At 42.3% G+C, this 22,506-nt stretch overlaps 1 protein-coding gene across 2 annotated transcripts; it reads right to left on the bottom strand.

Moving 5' to 3' along the window:
• Nucleotides 1-691: 691 nt before the first annotated feature.
• On the bottom strand, nucleotides 692-3,855 carry PNRC2 (proline rich nuclear receptor coactivator 2). Of its 2 annotated transcripts, none has more exons than XM_016187913.2 (3): nucleotides 3,672-3,855; nucleotides 2,730-2,931; nucleotides 692-2,365 (listed from the first exon to the last, which is right to left on the bottom strand). In XM_016187913.2, the coding sequence occupies exon 3, from the start codon at nucleotides 2,345-2,347 to the stop codon at nucleotides 1,934-1,936; it is 414 nt and encodes a 137-aa protein (XP_016043399.1). In that variant the 5' UTR covers nucleotides 2,348-2,365; nucleotides 2,730-2,931; nucleotides 3,672-3,855; the 3' UTR covers nucleotides 692-1,933. The 2 variants fall into 2 exon arrangements, with proteins under 2 accessions (XP_016043399.1, XP_007522656.1); XM_007522594.3 differs by having other exon boundaries at nucleotides 2,730-2,935; nucleotides 3,672-3,849.
• Between the last annotated feature and the right edge of the window lie 18,651 nt (nucleotides 3,856-22,506).

The following is a 22,506-nucleotide window of genomic DNA, read 5'->3' as shown; positions in this document are numbered from 1 at the left end:
AAAAAAAAAATTCTAACCAGAGCTCAGCTCTGACTGACTTATAATGCTGGGGACTGAATCTGAGACTTCACAGCTTCAGGCAGAAGTCTTTTGTATCCCACTCTAAATTAAGGTGCACTTAGCATCTCTCACTGTCCCTAACAGTATAATACAGCCTGTCTAAGTAGATTCTACTTAATTGTACTGATGAAATTAAAATATTTTAGAATGTGTACGAAGGTAATCACAGAGATTAATTATGCAGACTCATGCCTGAGACTTCTAGGTCTCAGGTTCAGTTCCCCACACCACCATACACCAGAGCTGAGTATCAGAATTATATTCAGTCATCAAAATAGTTTCTTAAAACCAAACCCTATTGGGAGGTAGCTCAGCAAGTTAGGCGCATGTACTACAAAGCACAAGGACCAGAGTTAAGGATCCCAGTTCTAACCCCCTGCTCCCTACCTGCAGGGGGAGTCACTTCACAGGTGGTGAAGCAGGTCTGCAGGTGTCTCTCTCCATCTTGCCCTCCTCTCCATTTCTCTGTCCTATCTATCAATAACAACAATAAAAAAAGGGAAAAATTTTTTAAAAAAAACCCTACTATAAAAAATACAAAAAGGTGTGATCCAGGACACCCAGTGCAATCCTCTTCATCCACAAGCCCTATAGCTACTTAAAAAAAGGAAGCAACTAGGGAGGAGAAAAATTTTTATTTCATGCTTCAGATCCACATATGTACATAAAGCACTAAACTTGTTGACTTCCATTTGGGGAAAATGGGGAATGTCAAATTAGAAGACAAGGTCTTTGTGATGTTATCAAGGTGGTTACGTAAGAAATTTCAGCTTGCACAAGTGGTCCCCTAGGTTGCATTTTATCACTGATAAAACTAGCATGAAAACACTAAGTCACAAAAATTAGTGAAATCAAAAGTCTTAAGGCTGGAGGGTCCTTTAATAGTTAAGCCTTTGAGCATAGGTAAGAAACGTTAACAGTCCCAAACTACATTTCCTATCAAAAATGAGTATTTTTAGCGGTTTTTTTCCATTAACTTCTAACCAGATCATAGCATACATGCATACACTGGCACTAAGCACAAAGGCAAACTTTGGGACCTCTAAAATTAGGCCATAGTATAGAGTCCATGGTTCTTGCACTCAGTAAATCCATACTAAAATACTCTTATTTCTATAAGATAAAGTCCAACAAATTTTTACATATACAAGTTTACTACATATATTTACATGGCTCTATATAAGTACTTAAAAAAATCCACATTATAAAACTCCCTACCTTAAGCAACCTCTGCACGATGGCTTGAGGTCAGATCACTGTCGAATAGCTTGTGCAGTACAATACAAAAATGTATTTCGAAAGCTACTCAATGACCACCAAATGATTTGTTGGCAGGCAACTACCACTACATGAAAAGAGTATGTGGTCTTGTTATATACGACCCCTAGTGTCCCTTTCCATTTTTACCAGCTTACTGTAACTACTCGCAAAAGCAATTCACATTTTATTTTGGCAGTGCATCAGATTGTTGGCATATTACTGGTTTGGTTGTTTCTGGGATATTACATTTTCAAACACTTTAATTTTCAATCCTTGTTTTATCTTAGCTAGACATCTGTAGTCAAATCAAACTTCCAGCAAGTCTGACCCAATTTCCCCGAGTAAATTTAAAAAAAAAAAAAAAGTTGGTTCCTTTAAATTTAACTGAAAGTTTAGGAGTTAACTGAATTTTTAGTACATGTACAATTATTAGTTGTTGAAATTGCACTGATACTACCATTACATCACAGTGCACACAACACTAACTGAGATCAGTCTAATTTTATCTTCTCTACTTTAGTCAACATTGTTACACAGATCAATTCCCTGGTGAATTTGTTTCAAAATAACTGGCCAAGTACCCTTAAATATAACTCAATTTAAGCAGTACTTTTTATACCTGTACTTTAAGTAAGGTTTTAAGTTGAAATGTCATTGTTTCCTTGTCAGAAGGATTAAAAGAAACAGGAACCCAGTGGCTTGGTGGTTTAGGTAGAACACTTGGTGATGGTGGCTCACTAAATTTGGCTCCAGCATAGTTCTGATTAGTTTGAGACTTAAAAAGTAAGGTGGGACTTGATAAGCTGGAGTTCCAATTTTGATTATTTAAGTTTTGGTTTTTGCCCCCACTTTGCATAACCTGCCATGTAGCTGCTGAGTTACAAGTATGTCCTCTTTCTTTTTTTTTATGAACAATCTTCATCTGGGAATTCTGATCCTTAGTCTTCTGTCTATTAAGCTGTTGTTGGTTCTTAGTAACATTTCTAGATTGAGGAGCTGGAATGTTATGCCTTTCTCCACCACCCATCTTCAACTTCTTTGTCACCTACAAGTGAATGAAAAAGAGTGAGCAAAATTCCTTTTAAGATTTAACTCTTAATAAGCTGCTATAGCTCCAAAAATCGAAAGTGTGCTTAGCTGCTTTAATTTCACTAGTCACAGGTTATCACATCTGAATGATGCTCTTTAAAAATAAAAATCATTTCGGATTAAGCATAAAATGTGTATTACCTCAGGGCTGCGGAGACATAATGGTTATGCAAACAATCTTTCATGCCTGAGGCACCAAAGCTCCCAGGCTCAATCCCGGGCAACACCAAAAACCAGAGTTGAGCAGTGCTCTGGTAGAAAAAAGCAAAACAAAGCAAAAAAAAAAAAAAGTTTGTCTCATTACGATGTAAACTTTATACCTTTCAGTCTGCTTTTCAGATTGCAAGACTTCCACTACTTGTCCTCTTCCTTGCCGCCAAGCCCAGGACAGTAGATGCTGTTTTCTGACAGAGCCTTTCCTTTGTCTCAAAACACAAGTTTTCATGGGCTGATCTGCTGAGTTCAGCCTAGGAGCTGAGGTCAACATCGGAGTCTCCTCAGCACACGAGTTTGAGAGAAGTCCTAGCTAGGAAAGTAGAGATTCCTTCATTAATTCAATTCAAAACCACGTAAGCGGCCATTACATTTATCATAGCTGTAATGGTAGAAAATAGCTTCCTTTAATCTTACAACTATCAAAGAGCCCATCCTTGCAATCCAGTAACCCCTGGGAAATGTTGAGGCAGGTCCTTCCAAGTACAAGTTTTACCTTTTCTTCCTGGGTAACCTTTATCATTCTCACGGACTTTATGACTAAGTGTTGTCAAACTAGAAGCACTGTCTTCCCCAGGTAACTGACACGCCAAAGCAGTCGTGTTTTCCAATCCCACCAGCAACTTTCCAGTCTTGCCACAAAGCCGCCTCTCCCATGCTATCCACGTCATGAGTGTTTCCTTTAGTTACGAACATTCTGGACTCCTCCCCGTTTTAAAACTTTTCATCAAGTCACAGCAACCAAGTCGTCTCCCCTTGTCACATAAATGCCTCCCCGGATGTGAGCTATACAAAGTCTTAATTTTCTGCTCGAGTTTTCTAACCAAGTCACCAAGAGTAATAAAGCCTAATTCAAAAGCGTAAAGGAGTCCTTCAGACTAGCCCAAATAAACTCCGGTTTTTCGGGCCCTGAGCTCTTCACAGCGGGAGTGCGGGGAGCTCGGTGCTGCGACAGGGCCTGGCTGCCGCCCGCCGCGCCCCAGCTCCTTCCCCCCAACAATGGAGCGCAGCCGCCGACATGGCCGCGCCCGGCAGCCCCCGCCACTCACCGACTTCAAGCTCGGGGCGGCGGTTCCTGCTCGGCGTCGAAGGCCCCCTCCCCTCCCAGGGAGAGCGGAGGAACGGGACGAACAAAGCCCACAAGTAGCGACGACCCAGAGGCTGGAGAAGCTCAGCGTGCTGCTCCTTGTAATCCTACCGACAAAATGGAGGTGGCAGCGAGCGCAGACGAGAGGCCGAGAGGCGAAGCAGCCAATCAGACCACAGTGACGCGAGTCAGACCAATGGCGCGCGGGCCGCCGCCTGTTGCTGAGGCGAGCGGGGGAAGGGAGGGAGGTGCTTGTTGTGCAGGGTTTGAAATGACTCTGGAGAGGAGCATGTCGGGAGCGGCTCCTCCCCGCGGGGGCCTTGTTCCCCAACTCCCAGAGCTCGCTGCGCCCAGGAAGGGGCGGCAGCTTACGCCTCAGCTCGTCGCTCCCTCGCGAAGCGCCAGCTTCCCAGATCCTGTGCTGGGGCCCTCTGCTACAACACAGTCTCTGACTGTTTGTTGTTAAGTTAACCAGAGTTAGGTTGACTGTGTGTGAGCAGCTTTTTACCAGTGGAAGCTTGTCGACAAGGTTGCTGTACGAAGCTTGGCAGCTGTTCGCTTTACTCCTGACACCCCTCTTTCTGCTGGGTGGTCGCGGGGCCTCTGCAGCTTCCAAAGCTGGCGACTCAACTGCGGTTCCCTACTGTGCTCCGCCACCCCGAAATTCTTCGGAAATGGCCTCCCTTGTGTAGGCGGTCCCCACAAGCTTGCGGATCAAGTGATCTTTTCTGTGCCTTTTACCGCACTGGATGGCAACTGCTTATGACAGTCTTCCTGTTCCCCACACACTCACCCTGGAAGGGCAAAGCCAGGTTCCATTCTGAGTACAGTGCCTCACACTTTACAAGGGCAGAAGAAAAGTTTGAGAGACTGGGCATGCTTTCCCCCTTTCTGCGCAATTTTTAAGTGAAACGTGAGAGGAAAGATATCTTTGAGTTGACCAGTGGAAAGAGACTTTTTTTTTTTTGCATATTCCTCTATAGCTGCCCACTGCTTTCCCCTTTCACTTACTTAAATGCCTAACATGTGCCAGGTACTCTACTGTTAAGTGTGTGTGTGTGGGGGGTGTTGTTTTTTGTTTTTTACCACAGCACGGCTCAGCTCTGGCATATATGGTGGTGCAGGGATGGAACCAGAGATTTTGAAGCCTCAGGCATGAGAGTCTGTTTGCATAACCATTATGCTATCTACGCCCCTCCCCCCCACCAAGGAACAACTTCTTTGCAGTAAATGGATAGGTAACACAAAGGCTCTTAATAGAGAACATTATACTTTTTACAGGTTTCACCCAATAAGGTGTTTTGTGTTTGTTTTTGTTTTTGCCTCCAGGGTTATTGCTAGGGCTCAGTGCCTACACCATGAATCTACTGCTCCTGGAGCCCCCCCCCTCGCCCCCGCTTTTTTTTGTTGTTGTTGCCCTTTTTTATCGTTGTTGTGGTTATTACTATTGTTGTTGTTGGATAGGACAGAGAAATGGAGAGAGGAGGGGAAGACAGAGAGTAGGAAAGAAAAGTAAGACACCTACAGACCTGCTTCACCACTTGTGAAGCGACTCCCCTGCAGGTGAGGAGCTGGGAGGGCTCGAACCCGCATCCCTATGCTGGTCCTTCCTTAAACTTTGCGCCCAGTGCACTTAATCTGCTGTGCTACTACATGACTTCCCAATTCGTTTTTTTTTTTTAATTTCTTTATTGGGGAATTAATGTTTTACATTCAACAGTAAATACAATAGTTTGTACATGTATAACATTCCCCAGTTTCCTATTTAACAATACAACCCCCACCAGGTCCTCTGTCTTCCTTCTTGGATCTGTATTCTCCCCACCCACCCACCCACCCCAGAGTCTTTTACTTTGGTGCAATACGCCAGTTCCATTTCAGGTTCTACTTGTGTTTTCTCTTCTGATCTTGTTTTTCAACTTCTGCCTGAGAGTGAGATCATCCCATCTTCATCCTTCTGTTTCTGACTTATTTCACTCAACATGAGCTTTTCAAGGTCCATGCAAGATTGGCTGAAAACGGTGAAGTCACCATTTCTTAAAGCTGAGTAGTGTATATATACCACACTTGCTCAGCCACTCATCTGTTGTTGGACACCTGGGTTGCTTCCAGGTTTTGGCTATTACAAATTGTGCTGCCAAGAACATATGTGTACACAGATCTTTTTGGATGGATGTGTTGGATTCCTTAGGATATATCCCCAGGAGAGGAATTGCAGGGTCGTAGGGTAGGTCCATTTCTAGCCTTCTGAGAGTTCTCCAGACTGTTCTCCACAGAGGTTGGAACAATTGATATTCCCACCAGCAGTGTAGGAGGGTTCCTTTGACCCCACACCCTCTCCAGCATTTGCTGCTGTTACCTTTTCTGATGTATGACATTCTCATAGGAGTGAAGTGATATCTCATTGTTATCTTGATTTGCATTTCTCTGACAATCAGAGACTTGGAACATTTTTTCATGTGTTTCTCGGCCTTTTGGATCTCTTCTGTGGTGAATATTCTGTCCAGGTCCTCCCCCCATTTTTGGATGGGGTTATTTGTTGTCTTGTTGTTGAGTCTGGCAAGCTCTTTATATATGTTGGTTATTAAACTCTTATCTGATGTATGGCATGTAAAGATCTTCTCCCATTCTGTGAGGGGTCTCTTGGTTTGGGTAGTGGTTTCTTTTGCTGTGAAGAAGCTTTTTAATTTGATGTAGCCCCATAGGTTTATACTTGCCTTAGTCTTCTTTGTAATTGGATTCGTTTCATTGAAAATGTCTTTAAAATTTATGCGGAAAAGAGTTCTGCCAATATTTTCCTCTAAGTATTTGATAGTTTGTGGTCTAACATCCAAGTCCTTGATCCATTTGGAATTTACTTTTGTATTTGGTGAAATACAGTGATTCAGTTTCATTCTTCTGCATGTTTCAACCCATTGTTTCCAACACCATTTGTTGAAGAGACTCTGCTTTCCCCATTGAATAGTCTGGGCCCCTTTGTCAAAGATTAGATGTCCATAGGTGTGGGGGCTCACTTCTGGGCTCTCAATTCTATTCCACTGGTCAGTGCATCTATTCATGTTCCAGTATCTTCATAACTTCCTACTTTGTACTGCATTATATTGTAGCTCCTAGTCTTCCAATATATTTGTAAACTATACCATCAGAGTACCTTCCTATTTATTATTTTATTCAATCTGAGCACCAGTTCTACAGTAATAGCATTATTATCATTCTACAGATGAGGGAATTAAGACTCAGGGAGAAGGGGCTGGGTGGTAGCACACCCAGTTAAGCACCCAAATTTCCAAGTGCAAGGACCAGGATTAGAGCCCCTGCTCCCCACCAGTGGCGAAGCAGAGTTGCAGGTGTCTCTCTTTCTCTCCCTCTCTCTATCTTCCCATCCACTCTCAATTTCTCTGTCTTACCTAATAAAAACTAGAAAAAGAGAGAAAGATGACCACCAGGAGCCATGGATTCATAGTGCTAGCAAAAATCCTGATGGCAAAAGAAAAAAAGACTCAGGAAGACTAGTCCATGTCTGTAACAAAGATCTTTTAATTATTTTATTTATTGGATAGAGACAAAGAAATTGAGAAGGGGGGAAAACAGAGAAGAGACACCTGTAGACCTACTTCATTGTTGATGAAGTGCCCCCTGCAGGTGGTGGCTGGAGCCTTGAGCCTGAATTCTTGCACGATGTAACATGTGCACTCTACCAAATGCATCACTGCCTGGCCTCCTGTAACAAAAATCTTTTAATCCTTACCTTTTTTATTGGGTTTGTCTGTGATACATCAGTGCTATGTTCAAGTAGGAGTTCAAATTCTGGTCCTTGCACTTGGTAATATGGGCACTTAACCAGGTGCACCACCACCTAGTCCCTTCTCCTTGAGTAATAGAGGCAGGTAAAAGATTAAAATAAGGGAGTCGGCGTTAGCACAGCGGGTTAAGCGCAGGTGGCGCAATAATCCCGGTTAAAGCCCCCGGCTCCCCAACTGCAGGGGAGTCTTCACAAGCAGTGAAGCAGGTCTGCAAGTGTCTATCTTTCTCTCCCCCTCTCTGTATTCCCCTCCTCTCTCCATTTCTCTCTGTCCTATCCAACAACAACAACATCAACAACAACAATAATAACTACAACAATAAAACAAGGGTAACAAAAGGGAATAAATAAATATTTTTTAAAAAAAGATTAAAATAGGGAGTCGGGCGGTAGCGCAGCATGCTAAACACAGGTGGCGCAAAGCTCAAGGACTGGAGTAAGGATCCCGGTTGGAGCCCCAGGCTCCCCACCTGCAGGGGAGTCGCTTCACAGGCGGTGAGGCAGGTCTCCTCCTGTCTTCCCCTCCTCTCTCCATTTTTCTCTGTCCTATCCACCACCAACATCAATAACAACAACAACTACAACAATAAAACAACAAGGACAACAAAAGGGAATAAATAAAAATATTTTTTAAAGATTAAAATAAAAATTACTCATCTCGGTGGCCGGGTGGTGGCGCACCTGGTTGAGTGCACATGTTACAGTGCACAAGGATCCCGGTTGGAGCCCCTAGTCCCCACCTGCAGGGGGAAAGCTTCACAAGTGGTGAAGCAGGGCTGCAGGTGTCTCTCTGTCTCCTTCTCTCTCTGTCTCCCCTTTTTCTCAGTATCTCGCTGTCTCTATCCAGTAAATAAAGATTTTAAAAAAATTACTCATCTCACCTCCTAGATATAACCACTGTGACATTTTGAGGGTATGTCTTCCAAGTCTTTTTCTTTCTCAGAAACAATATAGAGTGGTTAAGAACAGCCTCCAAATGCAATCTAGAGTCAGATCTCAGCTTTATGGTATATTAGCATATGACTTTGAACTCAGGAAAACTTTTCCGAGCTTCAGCTTCCTCTCCTGTAAAATTAGGGTAATGGGCTAGAAATAGTACAGTACTATATGAGAGGCCCCTGGTTCTATCTCCGTCATCACCACTAGCCAGAAATGAGCATTGCTCTGGTTTAAAAAAATAATAATGAAGGCTGGGTTTGAATGTGGGTCACCTGGTGCATGGCCAAGCACTATCCAGGTGAGCTATTTTTCAAGCCCCTTTTACCAGATCTTTTTTACTTTTTTATAACTCAACATGTTGTGGGGGTCAGGTGGTGGCACAGCTGATTAAGCACATACACTGTGGTGTGCAAGGACCAGGGTTCAAGCCTCTAGTTCTCACCTGCATGGGGAAAGCTTAACCAGTGGTGAAGTAGAGCTGCAGGTGTCTTTCTATCTCTCTTCCCCTCTCAATTTCTCTGTCTCTATCCAATAATAAATAATTCTCCATGGATATATGAATTTTTTGCCACCAGGGAAAATCATTGAGGCTCAGTGCCTACATGACTCCATTGCTCCTGGATAGAGGATAAGATACAAAAAGAGATGGAGAAGAAAAATAAAGGAGGGAGGGGGAGTGAGAGAGACAAGATACTAGCAGCACTTCTCCATCCCTTATGAAGTTACCTTCCTGCAGGTGGGGACCAGGACTTGAATGTAGGTCCTTACACATAGTAACTACCAGCTGAGCTATAGACATCTCCTACATCATTAGCAGTATTTCACGTCATAACTATCTGTCATCTGTTTTGCCAGCTGCTACTATTGCTTCTCCCCCCTCCTTTTTTTTTGAGAGATCAAAAACCAAAACCATTTGCCAAACCATTATGCTGTCTCCCCAACCCCATTTTTATTTATTGCTTAATAATCTTAGAGATAAATCTTCATTTTCTTAAATAAATGTAATTTAAATATATGTCAGGGCCAGGTGGTGGTATACCTAATTGAGCGTACATGTTACAGTGTGCAAGGAACTGGGTTCGAGTCCCCAGGTTCAAGTCCCGGGCCCCCAACTGCTTGGGGAAAGCTTCATGGGTGGTGAAGCAGTGCTGCAGGTGTTTCTCTGTCTCTCTCACTCTCTATGTCCCCTGTCCTCTCAATTTCTGATTGTCTCTATCCAATAAGCAAATAAAGATAATAATTTTTTTCAATGTATGTCTAGCGGTGAAATTACTAGGATCTATATAGCAGCTAAGTTTTTTGTTTTGTTTTGTTTTTATACTCTCCCCAACAATATAAAAGTCAAGTCTTGGGATTTGGATTTTGAGGATAAAACTCCACATTCTTGATTGTTTGTTTTTTTCAACTTCAGTATCACTTTATTGAGGGAATGTTGGTTTACAGGATTGTTGTCATGGGGGCATATTTTCACATTTCCCCAAGACAGATACTAATACATGTCACCTTCTGCCAAACAAAACCATGTTATTCTTTTTAAAAATGTTCAACATTTTGTTTTATTTTTTTCCTCCCTGTTATTCAGTTATTTATGAATATGTCTCTAACACCGGGTGTCTAAGTTCTAGTGAATTTACATAGAAGGGAAATAGTTGAAAAAATTTTAAAGATCACATGATCGTATGACTCATTTAAGAAGTATGCCTGTGGGACAGCTCTTTCTTCAGAAAAGCAGGATGCTAATAAGGTCTGACAGCCTCCAAAGCTGTCAATTTGGTAGTTAATGAGCTCCAAACATCTGGAATTTTCCATATTGACTCAGGTCAGCAAATGTTTGTCATCTAGATGATTGCTTGAGTTTAGAAAGACATTGTGAGTCAAGCTTTCATGACCCAAGAGACTGTTTTATCACTGCAGCAGAAATATGCAGAGTGACATAGTTTTAATAGATGATTAAAATTTGTTGACCTAATTGTGACTTCTACTCGTGGGAACAGCAGGTAGCAAGGAAGTTCCTATTAAATCCAGAACTTCTAAGACATAGAGAGGAGACTGCCCAAGGACAGTCTGACTCCAGCTCATCATGGTTGAATTTTGTTTTGTAGGTGTCTAGGTGTCTGGAAAACACTAACTGTCCCAATTGAGGTACCCCTCCCCCATCCTATACCAGGACACCAATGCCCCTTCATCCCATCTCTTTTTTTTTTTTTTTAAATATATATTTTTATATTTATTTTATTTATTTATTCCCTTGTTTTGTTGCCCTTGTTTTATTGTTGTAGTTATTATTATTGTTGTTGGATAGGACAGAGAGAAATGGAGAGAGGGAGGGGAAGACAGAGAGGAGGAGAGAAAGATAGACACCTGCAGACCTGCTTCACCGCCTGTGAAGTGACTCCCCTGCAGGTGGGGAGCCGGGGTTCGAACCGGTATCCTTATGCCGGTCCTTGTGCTTTGCGCCACCTGCGCTTAGCCCACTGCGCTACAGCCCGACTCCCTCATCCCATCTCTTTTTTAAAATCTCTTTCTTTATTGGAAGATTAATGGTTTACACTCAACAGTAAAATACAATAGTTTGTATATGTGTAACATTTCTCAGTTTTCCACATAACAATTCAACCCCCACTAGATCCTCCTCCACTATCATGTTCCGGGACCTGATCCCTACCCCCAACCCAGAGTCTTTTACTTTGGTGAAATACACCAACTCCAATTCAAGTTCTTATTTGTGTTTTCCCTTGTGTTCTTGTTTTTCAACTTCTGTCTATGAGTGAGATCATTCCATAGTCTTCCTTCTCTTTCTGGCGTATCTCACTTAAGATAATTTGTTCAAGCTCTATCCATTTCATTGCCTTTAACTGAAGATATATCATTATTTTCTATAACCACTACATTGTACAATTCAGAAGTATAATCATAGTCTAAATATCCCTCTCATTAAATAATAGCAGCAAGTATCAAGCACTTTAGCAAGTAACACCATAGCAAGCAATTTAAATACATTATCTTATTTATCTCACAGTCCTGTGGTCAGTGTTATTATTATCATTATTATTATTATTGTTTTTTTTTTTTTTTTCCTCCAGGGTTATTGCTGGGCTCGGTGCCTGCACCATGAATCCACCGCTCCTAGAGGCCATTTTTCCCCCTTTTGTTGCCCTTGTTGTTGTAGCCTCCTTGTGGTTATTATTATTGCCATTGTTGATGTTGTTCATTGTTGGATAGGACAGAGAGAAATGAAGAGAGGAGGGGGAGAGAAAGATAGACACCTGCAGACCTGCTTCACCGCCCTTGAAGCGACTCCCCTGCAGGTGGGGAGCCAGGGGCTCGAACCGGGATCCTTACAGCGGTCCCTGCACCTTGCGCCACATGCACTTAACCCACTGCGCCACCACCTGACCCCCTATTGTTATTCTTAGTATTATTATTATTATTATTCTCATTGAACAGATGAGAACTGAGATTTCAAGAAATGGGGGAGGGGCAGATGGTGGTGCACACAGTCCCCACCTGCACGGGGGAAGCTTCAGTAGCAGTGAAGAAGTGCTGCAGATGTCTCCCTTTCTCTCTCCCTTTCTATCTTCTTCCCACTCAATTTCTCTCTATCTCCAGCCAAAATAAATAAATAAAACATTAAGAAAAAAAGAAAGGAAGAAAGAAAAGAGAGAGAACCAGAAATTTGCTGTGTTACAGACAGCAAACTTGAACATAGATTGGCATGTTTTGCTCTTAGCTACTTTGCTGCACTGACAGTCTTCAGGATACATATTCCTATAAAATGATCAAACCATAGTTTATTCCGGAATAGGAAGTTACCACTTTTCTGAGAACAAGCTTCCATCAGTCTAGAAAACTTATACATATATTGCTAATGTCTATAGGAAAAGAAGCAAAAGAAAACTAGTGTTGTGTGTGGTGTTGTTTTTGCAATTGCAAGGATGGCTCCTACAATGCAAGTATGTACTGAGAGTCATACTTTTCTCAGGAACTGAGAAAGTGCACAGCTGCCAGCCTAAAGAGGAACATTCCCACTGCAGAGAAGTTACAGACTGGCAAGCTGGTAAGAGGGAGGAGTTGTTGGAAAACATTTCAACTGCCCATGAGAGAAAGAGGTAGCTTTAGCTTTAAATCAAGCCAGGAAAACATAGTCATTTGCCAAGAGTTCTGGTCCTAAAGGAACTTCCTTACTCTTGTTACCCTTCTTAAAAGACTGTCCTACTAGAACCTTGAAATGTCAAAAACTATTAACTGCAAAAGGAGGAATAAAGAAGTACAGAGGGGACCAGGTGGTGGCACACCTGGTTGAGCACACACATTACAATGCTCAAGGACCCAGGTTCAAGTCCCTGGTCTCCACCTTCATGGGGGAAGCTTCAGAAGTGGTGAAGCAGTGCAGCAGATGTCTCTCTGTCTCTCTACCTCTCTATCTGCCCCTTCCCTCTAGATTTCTGGCTGTCTCTATACAGTAAATAAAGATAATAAGAATTTTTTAAAAATTACAAAACATTCAATTCTCAACCAAGTTCAGAGTTCACATTATTACTTAAACTGGTATTTTGAATTGAAGTTGAGTTTAAAATTTAAAGTGACCACAGAATTCTGTTACTCAGGAGGAAGAATAAAATACAGCACAGATAACATTCAATCAAACACTTAACTAATCAAGGCTGGGTGGTAGGGCTTTTTTTTTTTTTTTTTTTTTTTTTTAACCAGAGCACTGCTCAGCTCTGGCTTATGGTGGGATTGAACCTGGGACTTTGGAGTGTTGGGCATGAGAGTCCCTTTGCATAACCATTATGCTATCTACCCCCACCCAAGGGACATTTTCCAAGAATCTGTTCAACAACCTTAAATGAAGACTTACTGTGGAAAAAAAATTGTTTTCCTGAACAAAGGAATATTCTCTACCTAGTGGCTTCACTGATGATTCTACCCACATTTAAAAAGCTAACACTAGTCCTGCTCAAACTTAAATTAAAAATAAAAAAGGAAGAAATAACACTTTCAAACTTATCTAAAATACCCCAAAATCAAGCAAAGTACTGGGAGATAACTCAACCAGTAGGGCCTTGCTATGTATGAAGCCCTAGGTTCAAGCACCACAGCATGAAGGAAGACGTCATGAATTGTGCAGAAATACTATGATGTCTCTTCCTCTGTGTTTCTCCCTCTTTTTTAATGCTTATTTATTTATTTGTTTATTTATTCCTGCTTCACCACCTGTGAAGCGACCCCAGCATGTGGGGAGCCAGGGACTCGAACCAGGATCCTTACTAATGCTTATTTATTTATTAGATAGAAACAGCCAGAAATCTGGAGGGAAGGGTGTGATAGAGAGGGAGAGATGCCAGTCCCTGTTCAGGGCGCCATTATGCCGGGCTAGCTTCACGGGCGGGAGACAGACGACCAGGGTCTCATGGCTGAGTGGTATGCAGTTCAGTCTTTATTCATGTGGAATGCAGTGCAATCTAGACTATCTCTAATCACAATCCTGTCCTTATATATCCTGAGGCGGAAGAGCCAGGTCCGAAGAGGATGTACTTAGGATAGGGGGTGGGGAGAAGGGAAAAGCATGCAAAACAGTGAGGATTAAACCAATGCCCTGGAGGCAGGGTGGTGCTTAGTTAACAGTGGTTATGTAAATAGAATAGAGTGTTAAGCAGGTGGGATTAAAGCAATGAAACAGAAGGGGTCTTAGAAGCAGAATTTAGAAGCAGACCAACAGAGAGAGACAGAGACACCTGCAGCCCTGCTTCACCACTTGTGAAGCTTTCCCCCTGCAGGTGGGGACCAGGGACTCGAACCCAGGTCCTTGCATACTGTAATATGTGTGCTCAACCAGGTGTGCCAACACCCAGCCCCTCTTCCTCTGTGTTTCTCTATCTCTCTCCTCTCTCAGAGAGAATAGAAAGAGTTGGCACAGGAACAGTGGTATTTATAATCAGGAGCAAGACTGCTGTTTCTATTCATCATGGTTTTAGGACTCCTTAACTAGTGCATTCAGTCAAGAAAAATAAAAAATAAAAAACAGAACCAGGAATAATGATTATGCAAACACCTTTCATGTCTGATGCTCTGAAACTCAATTCAAGCACCTGCTTGAATTAAGAGGGAACTGAAGTTTACAGAAACTAAACTATGACTCCACAGCTACAAAACAGTGAAGCTGGGATTCAAACTAAATCTGTCCAATTCCAAAGCCATGAGATATTGTGCTGTCTATGCACAACAGCTGCTTCAATAGCTCTATTTGCCCTTGAGGAATGTAATATGGTGAGTGGGAAATGTTACTGATTATAAATGAGAGCTCAGATTTATGAGTGGCTAATCTCAAATGACTGTCAATTAGTAGAATGAGCTCTTTCAGCTGTATTTAACTTGCATCAAATGAATTTGAGAAGTCTTCTTTTCGTTCATTCAATGTCAACTTGTTATGGAAGTTTACTGACTATGGAACAACACAAACATGTTGAAGAATTTCTGTTCTGGCTATATGAAAATATTTAGGTTCCTCGGGCCTTTGTAAGAAGAGCCTGAGCCTGGGGGGACTTCTGAACCTAATTTCATAGGCATCTGTCTTGTACCATCAACTCTCACTCAAACTTCCCCAGTTTCTGGGTCAGTTCACATATAAGGGAACTTTGCTAAAAACAAATTTCCACAGAACCTCTTGACCTGAGGGGGTTCTGCTTTCAAATAGCTCTATCTTCTCTCTGGTCAGAGTCTCCTACTTGTGCATGCAAGGCCTCATTCCCACCATGAGGAATACCTCAGAAGGTGAGTGGTGGAGTCATAAAGACTCACTGTTCCCCTTTTCTTCCTCTTGTGAACATATCAGCAAACTCTCAGGAAGAAAATGTTGGGTCAAACTTTCATTAAAGCCCCAGATAGAAAGCTTAATTTACAAGTGTTTCAAGAATGCTGGAAGTGTTTTTAAATGTTTTTCCCCCCAGAGTGTTCTTGTTTCCATTATGTTTTTATAAAGAGATACAATTACCTTAGTGTCTCAAATTAAAGGAGTCATCTACTACCCAGTTTTGTTTTGTTTTGTTTTGTTTCTTTTTGAGCCTCAACTGAGTCTTTGGGGCTAGGCTGGATGCTGTGTATGTGCACAGATGAATTTAGACATGAGTCTTGCCTTTAAGGAAATTTAGCAAGACCTAGAAATAGGAGTAACTATAAGTCAGAAAAAAAAATGTGCCAGGTGCTAAAAGACAACAGCAAGTAACTATAAAAAGATTCCTTTGCCTTTGCACACAGTACTGCTTTCATCACAGGAGCCCTTTTATGGACTTTCACAAGCCCCGCTTGGGGTTTCACCCCTCTACTTCCCTCACCCCTGAAGCTCAGTACATTAAAAGCATAAGTTCCAGATCAAGGAGATAACTCAATGCATTAAAGCATGACACTTGGATGCCTGAGGATCCAGGTTTGATCCCCAGCACTGCCATATGTCAGGGATGAGCAGTAAGCTGGCTTCTCTTCTATCTCTCTCATAAGAATAAATATAGAGGGAGTCGGGCTGTAGCGCAGTGGGTTAAGCGCAGGTGGCGCAAAGCACAAGGACCAGCATAAGGATCCCGGTTCGAACCCCGGCTCCCCACCTGCAGGGGAGTCGCTTCACAGGCGGTGAAGCAGGTCTGCAGGTGTCTATCTTTCTCTCCTCCTCTCTGTCTTCCCCTCCTCTCTCCATTTCTCTCTGTCCTATCCAACAACGACAACAACAATAATAACTACAACAATAAAACAACAAGGGCAACAAAAGGGAATAAATAAATAAAATAAATATTTTAAAAAAAAATAAATAAATACAGAGAAGGGGGGCAAAGGGGCGGAGAGTTGAGTGCACAAACTGCAGTGTGCAGGAAACAGTGCTGTAGGTGTCTCTGTCTCTCCCCATCTATATCCCCCTTCTTTATCAAATTTCTCTCTGCCTGTATCCAATAAATACATAAAATGTTAAAATAAATAAATAGGCCCAGAAGGTGACTAAGTAGAAAAACTGCTGGACTTAAAATCATGAGGTTCTGAATTTGAGCCCGTGCATTTACATATGCCAAAGTGATGTTCTGGTTCTTTTTTTGTTTTGTTTTGTTCTTTCATTAATAAGTAAATAAATCTTGAGGTTTTGTTTTTAGTGCACTGAGGCTTTGTACCTGTGGAATTTCACCACTGTAAGCATAATCTTTTCCTTTTCTTTTCTAACTTTTTTCCTTTTATATTTATTTATTTTGGACAGAGATATAGAGAATTTGAGAGGGGAGGGGAAGATGGAGACAAAGAGAGAGATACCTACTTTATCACTGTGAAGCTTCCCCTCTGCAGGTGGGGGTCTCGTGAGGTACTTGAACCAGGGTCCTTGTGTTTTGTAACATGTACAATCTACTAGTTGCACCATCTCCCGGTCCCTCTTTCCTTTTTCTTTTCTTTCTTTCTTTTTTTGTTTTATATATATTTAATTTAGGAGAGAAACCATTGTAGTTAAAGTAAATAGTGTATGGTACTTCCAATATGATTGTGTACCCTCTTGATTTGGTAGAATAATTTTTTCCATGAATAATTTCCACTCATCTATGTTTAGTGACATTTCTCTCTGTGTACCCAAGCACATTCCCACACTTCCATTATAGCAGTCATCCTAGGGCATTTGGGCTACCTGCTGTTCCAGTTCCTGTTGTTGAATAATAAATAACCACAAGGCTTAGTGATTTCAGGCAACACCAATCACTTAATTATGGCTCAAGATTTCTATGGGGCCAGTGCAACAGCTCACTTGGATAGTGCTCTGCTTTATAATGTACATGACCTTGATCCCATCCTGGCCCCCACTATACTGAAGGAAGCTTTGAGCTTTGGTGCTGTGATTCATCCTCTCTTTATCTCTCTCTCTCTCCCCCCTCCCTCTCCCTCTCCCTCTCCCTCTCTCCCTCTCTCTTTCTCTCTCTCCCTCTCTCCATGTCTCTCTCTCTCTGCTTCTCTGTCTCTATATAAATTTTTAAAGGAAGAGGAGAAAGAAGAGGAGAAATAAACTATTTTTTAAAAGATTTCTTGGCGCAAAGCGCAAGGACCGGCATAAGGATCACGGTTCGAGCCCCTGGCTCTCCACCTGAGGGGAGGCCCTTCACAGGCGGTGAAGCAGGTCTGCAGGTGTCTATCTTTCTCTCCCCTTCTCTGTCTTCCCCTCCTCTCTCCATTTCTCTCTGTCCTATCCAACAACGAATTGCGTCAACAAGGGCAATAATAATAACCACAAGCTACAACAAGGGCAACAAAAGGGGGAAAAAATGGCCTCCAGGAGCGGTGGATTCATGGTGCAGGCACCGAGCGCAGCAATAACCCTGGAGGAGGAAAAAATAAAATAAATAAATAAATAAAATTTAAAAAGGGGGGGGAGTGAGGCGGTAGTACAGCAAGTTAAATGCACGTGGCGCAAAGCTCGAGGACCCGCCTAAGGATCCCCTTCGAGCCCCCAGCTCCCCACCTGCAGGGGAGTCGCTTCACAGGCAGTGAAGCTGGTCTGCAGGTGTCTATCTTTCTCTCCCCCTCTCTGTCTTCCCCTCCTCTCTCCATTTCTCTCTGTCCTATCCAACAACAACGATATCAACAAAAACAATAGCAACTACAACAATAAAGCAAGGGTAACAAAAGGGAATAAGTAAATAAATGACTGAATAAATAAATATTTAAAAAATAGACTTCTACATCTGCCTTCCCAGTCATTAGTGCCAGGTTGCATTCCATGTGGGAGGATAGTGGGATCAAGCAAACACCAGGAAGGTGTGAGTGAGTCAACTGTCTCTAGCAGAGCCCTTTGGTCTGCAGCTGATATCATACACTCTGTGCAATACCCCTCTTGTGTAGTTGATTCACTAGTAGATTGAGTTTCTGTGTCCCCTTTCCTCCTACCTCCATCACCACCACCACTGGTGACCCCTTTCAGTTGAAAGTGTCCTGAACTTGGGCTGGTCAAATAGCTCACTTGGACAATGTGGTGATTTTCCACATGCGTAGGAGCTGAGCCTGGCACCACTGCATTGAAGGGGTCTTTGGTGCTGTGGTCCCTTGCATACCTTTCTCTAATTTTTTAAAATTAAGTAATGGGGAGTCGGGCAGTAGCACAGCGGGTTAAGCGCAGGTGGCGCAAAGCACAAGGACCAGAGTAAGGATCCCGGTTTGAGCCCTGGGCTCTCCACCTGCAGGGGAGTCACTTCACAAGTGGTGAAGCAGGTCTGCAGGTGTCTATCTTTCTCTCCCCCTCTCTGTCTTCCCCTCCTCTCTCCATTTCTCTCTGTCCTATCTAACAACGACGATATCAATAACAACAGCAATAATAACTACTACAACAATAAAAAGACAAGGGCAACAAAAGGGAAAATAAATAAATAAAATTTAAAAAATTAAATTAAATTAAGTAATGAATTAATTAATTTTAAAAAGGTATCCTGAACTTAAATGCACCCTTGTAAAAGATACTGTACTATTTTGTATGTGTAGATATGTTTTACTTCTCTACACAATAGAGTGCTATGTATCTTACTCTGCTTTTTTTTAAAAAAAGATATTATTTATTTATTAATGAGAAAGATAGGAGAGAGAGAGAGAGAGAGAGAGAGAGAGAGAGAAAGAACCAGACATCACTCTGGTACATGTGCTGCTGGGGATTGAACTAAGAACCTCATGCTTGAGAGTCTAGTGCCTTAGCCACTGCTCCACCTCCTGGACCACCTCTGCTTCTTTTTTTAACTTGATACAGGCATGGACATTATTACTTTTGATTACCTTCAGAGTGGGAATGAAGGTCATAACAAAGAACAAAGGTTATGTCTGTTGGGTTTCAGGGATCACTGTGATGGGTGAAATCTCATGTTCCCTTCATTTAAAATATAAAGGTAGTGAGTTGGGGAAAGAACTGATTAGTATTCTTGGGGAGGAAATTGTGTGTGTTCATCCATAAAAATGTACACACAATTTCCTGCTAGTCCTCTAGAAATGCCAGAAGATAGAAGGGATGAGGCAATGTGGACAGGCCAGAGGCACCAGTTTCAAATCCAAGACCCTAGGTATAGACTTATCTCATAGTCATGTGGTTTGTTTATATTGTGTGCAGGGAATTAAACCCCAAACCTCAGACGTATGAAGCATGTGCTCTGCCACTGAGCTACATTTCTGGCCAATGCATGTTGTTGTTTTCAATGCTCAACTAAAAAGGAATTTCACATACAGATTCAGATCTTTTTTATTTATTTATTTTTATTTTTACTTCTCTGGGAAAATCATACAGCATGGCCATGGAGCCCGCACCCACAAGGAATAAGCAGCAGAGCTGAGAGTCACTGCCTCTAGCCAGAGCATGGGCTCCCCAGCTGGCCACAGGCTTTTGTTCTTTAATACTGAAGAACAGCCCCTGCCCAGCTGCATTTGCTATTCTTGGGTTTTTGTTTCATTTTGTTTTGTTTTTAGTGTGGTGCCAAGTATACAGTTTATCAGACTCCCTTGTTCTTTTTTTTTTTTTTTTCTGAAAGAATGGAGAGAGGGAGGGAGAGAGAGAGAGAGAGAGAGAGAGAGAGAGAGAGAGAGAGGGATCCACTCCACCTCCACCATCTATGGAGATTCCCCACTGTAATTCATGATATTCCATGTGGTACCTGGGCTCAAACTCAGGGCCTTCCACCCAGGGTTATTGCTGGGGGTTGATATAAGCACTACGAATCCACTACTCTTGAGGCCAAATTTTTCCATCTTGTTGAATAGGACAAAGATAAATTGAGAGAGAAGAAGGAGAGAGACAGGGAGAGAGAGAGAGAGAGATAAAGACACCTGTAGGTCTGATTCACCACCCATGAAGTGTCCCTTTTGCAGATGGGGAATGGGGTTTGAACCTGGATCCTTGCACAGGTCCTTGAACTTAGTACTGTATGGCTTAAACGAGTGCACCACTGCCCAGCCTCCAAGCTTGCATTCTTTTTAAATTAAATAATTAATTTGATATGACAGAGAGAAATTGAGATGGGGAAAGGATAGAGAGGGAGAGAGAGACACACACACCTGCAGACTTGCTTCACCACTCATGAAGCTTCCCCCCTTGCAGGTGGAGACCAGGAACTTGAACCAGGGTTTTTGCATATTGCAGTATGTGTGCTTAACTGGCACACCACCACCACCCCCTTCTTTTTTAAAAATAAGATTTATTTTATTATGTATTAACGAGAACAGTGGGGGAAATAGAGAACCAGAATGTCACTCTGGCACATGTGATGCCGAGGATTGAACTTGACCTCATGTTTGAGAATCCAACACTTTATTCACTGTGCCACCTCCCAGACCCCAAAACTTGCATTCTTCTGTGAGAGCTATCTCCAGACTCCTGAGATATTTAATTTTCATTAGACTCTGATAGGGAGACATGGCCCAAAATAACCTTAAGTACTATATTCACTACAAACTTCATTGACTAATCATGACCCTTTTCCTACCTAGCTTCAGTATCCTCAACACTATGCTGTAGGCAGAAACCACCAAAATTTCAAATTTTGCACTCACGAAAAAATTTATCTTTTATACCTGGAAGATAATAGTGTTGTTTTCCAGAAAACAAACAAAACACACACAGAGCCTTTGAGAAGGTAAGTGACTTAGGTCAGGTCACCACAGCTTGAGAATAATACTGCTTAAGGTGTGATATTATGCCATCAAGTCTCCTTCTGATTCTAATTTGTTTCTCAAACAGAACTTGTGTGACTTCACCAAGGCTTACTCATTTGCGATTATTTACTGAGTGCTGCTTTGTGCCAGTTGCAGAGGGTAAAGCAATGACTATGGTGGGCAGGGCTTATTTATTTGTTTATTTATTTTTGTGGTTGCAGGTTTTATAGTCATTTAAAAATGGAATACAGGGCTGGGTAGATAGCATAATGGTTATGCAAAGAGACCCTCATGCCTGAGGCTCTGGAAGTCCCAGTTTCAGTCCCCTATACCACCATAAGCCAGAGCTGAGCAGTGCTCTGGTAAAATAAATGAACATAAATAGATACATAAATATAAATAAAAATGGAATACAAGCATTATGTAAGGATAGGAAGTTTCATGAAGAAAATGTACTGGGGTCCGGCAAGTATCACAGTAGTTAGTGTACCAGAGTTTCATTTCTGAGACTCAAGAGGTCCCAGGTTCAATCTCAGCATTATCATATTTCCAGAGCTAAGCACTGTTTCCTCCCCCTCCTTTTTCCTCTTCTTTCCCCTCTCTATCTCCCTTCCCTTCCCCTCTCCATCTCAGTTCCCTCTCAAGAAAATAAATATATCTAAAAGAGAAAAAAAGGAAAGAAATGTTATTGGTGAGAGTCAGGTGGTAGCGCACTTGGTTAAGAGCACACACTACAGAGTGCAAAGACCTAGGTTTAAGGCCCTGGTCCCCATCTGCAGGGTGAAAGGTTTACAAGAGGTGAAACAGGGCTGCAGGTATCTCTCTGACTCTCTCCCTCTCCATCTCCTCTTCCCCTCTCAATTTTTCTGTCTCTATCCAACAATAAATACATAAAAATTTAAAAGAAATGTCATTGGCCACCATGAAGCTTCTAATTGTGGGACTTAACTTGGTCTGAGTAGTCTGGACGGGCTTCCCAGGGAAGGCATTGACATTGAGTTTTCCTGTATCACCCTATCTGATGCAATTTTGATTCTTCAACCAGTCCAAAAAGAGCCCAGAAGTAAGAGGGATGGTGCCCAGACATCAGAAAGCTAATGCTTGGAGGTGGGCTAGACCAAGGTAAGTTCTTTGCATAGGCCACAAGGAAGCTGATAAGAAATAACAGGCTGGGAGTCAGGCTGTAGCGCAGCGGGTTAAGCGCAGGTGGCGCAAAGTACAAGGACCGGCATAAGGATCCCGGTTCGAACCCCGGCTCCCCACCTGCAGGGAGTCGCTTCACAGGCGGTGAAGCAGGTCTGCAGGTGTCTATCTTTCTCTCCTCCTCTCTGTCTTCCCCTCCTCTCTCCATTTCTCTCTGTCCTATCCAACAACAATAATAACTACAACAATAAAAAAAAAAAAACAAGGGCAACAA

This window comes from Erinaceus europaeus, chromosome 13, assembly GCF_950295315.1.
Source record: "Erinaceus europaeus chromosome 13, mEriEur2.1, whole genome shotgun sequence".
Taxonomy (NCBI): domain Eukaryota; kingdom Metazoa; phylum Chordata; class Mammalia; order Eulipotyphla; family Erinaceidae; genus Erinaceus; species Erinaceus europaeus.
This window is presented reverse-complemented; position numbering and strand designations above follow the sequence as displayed.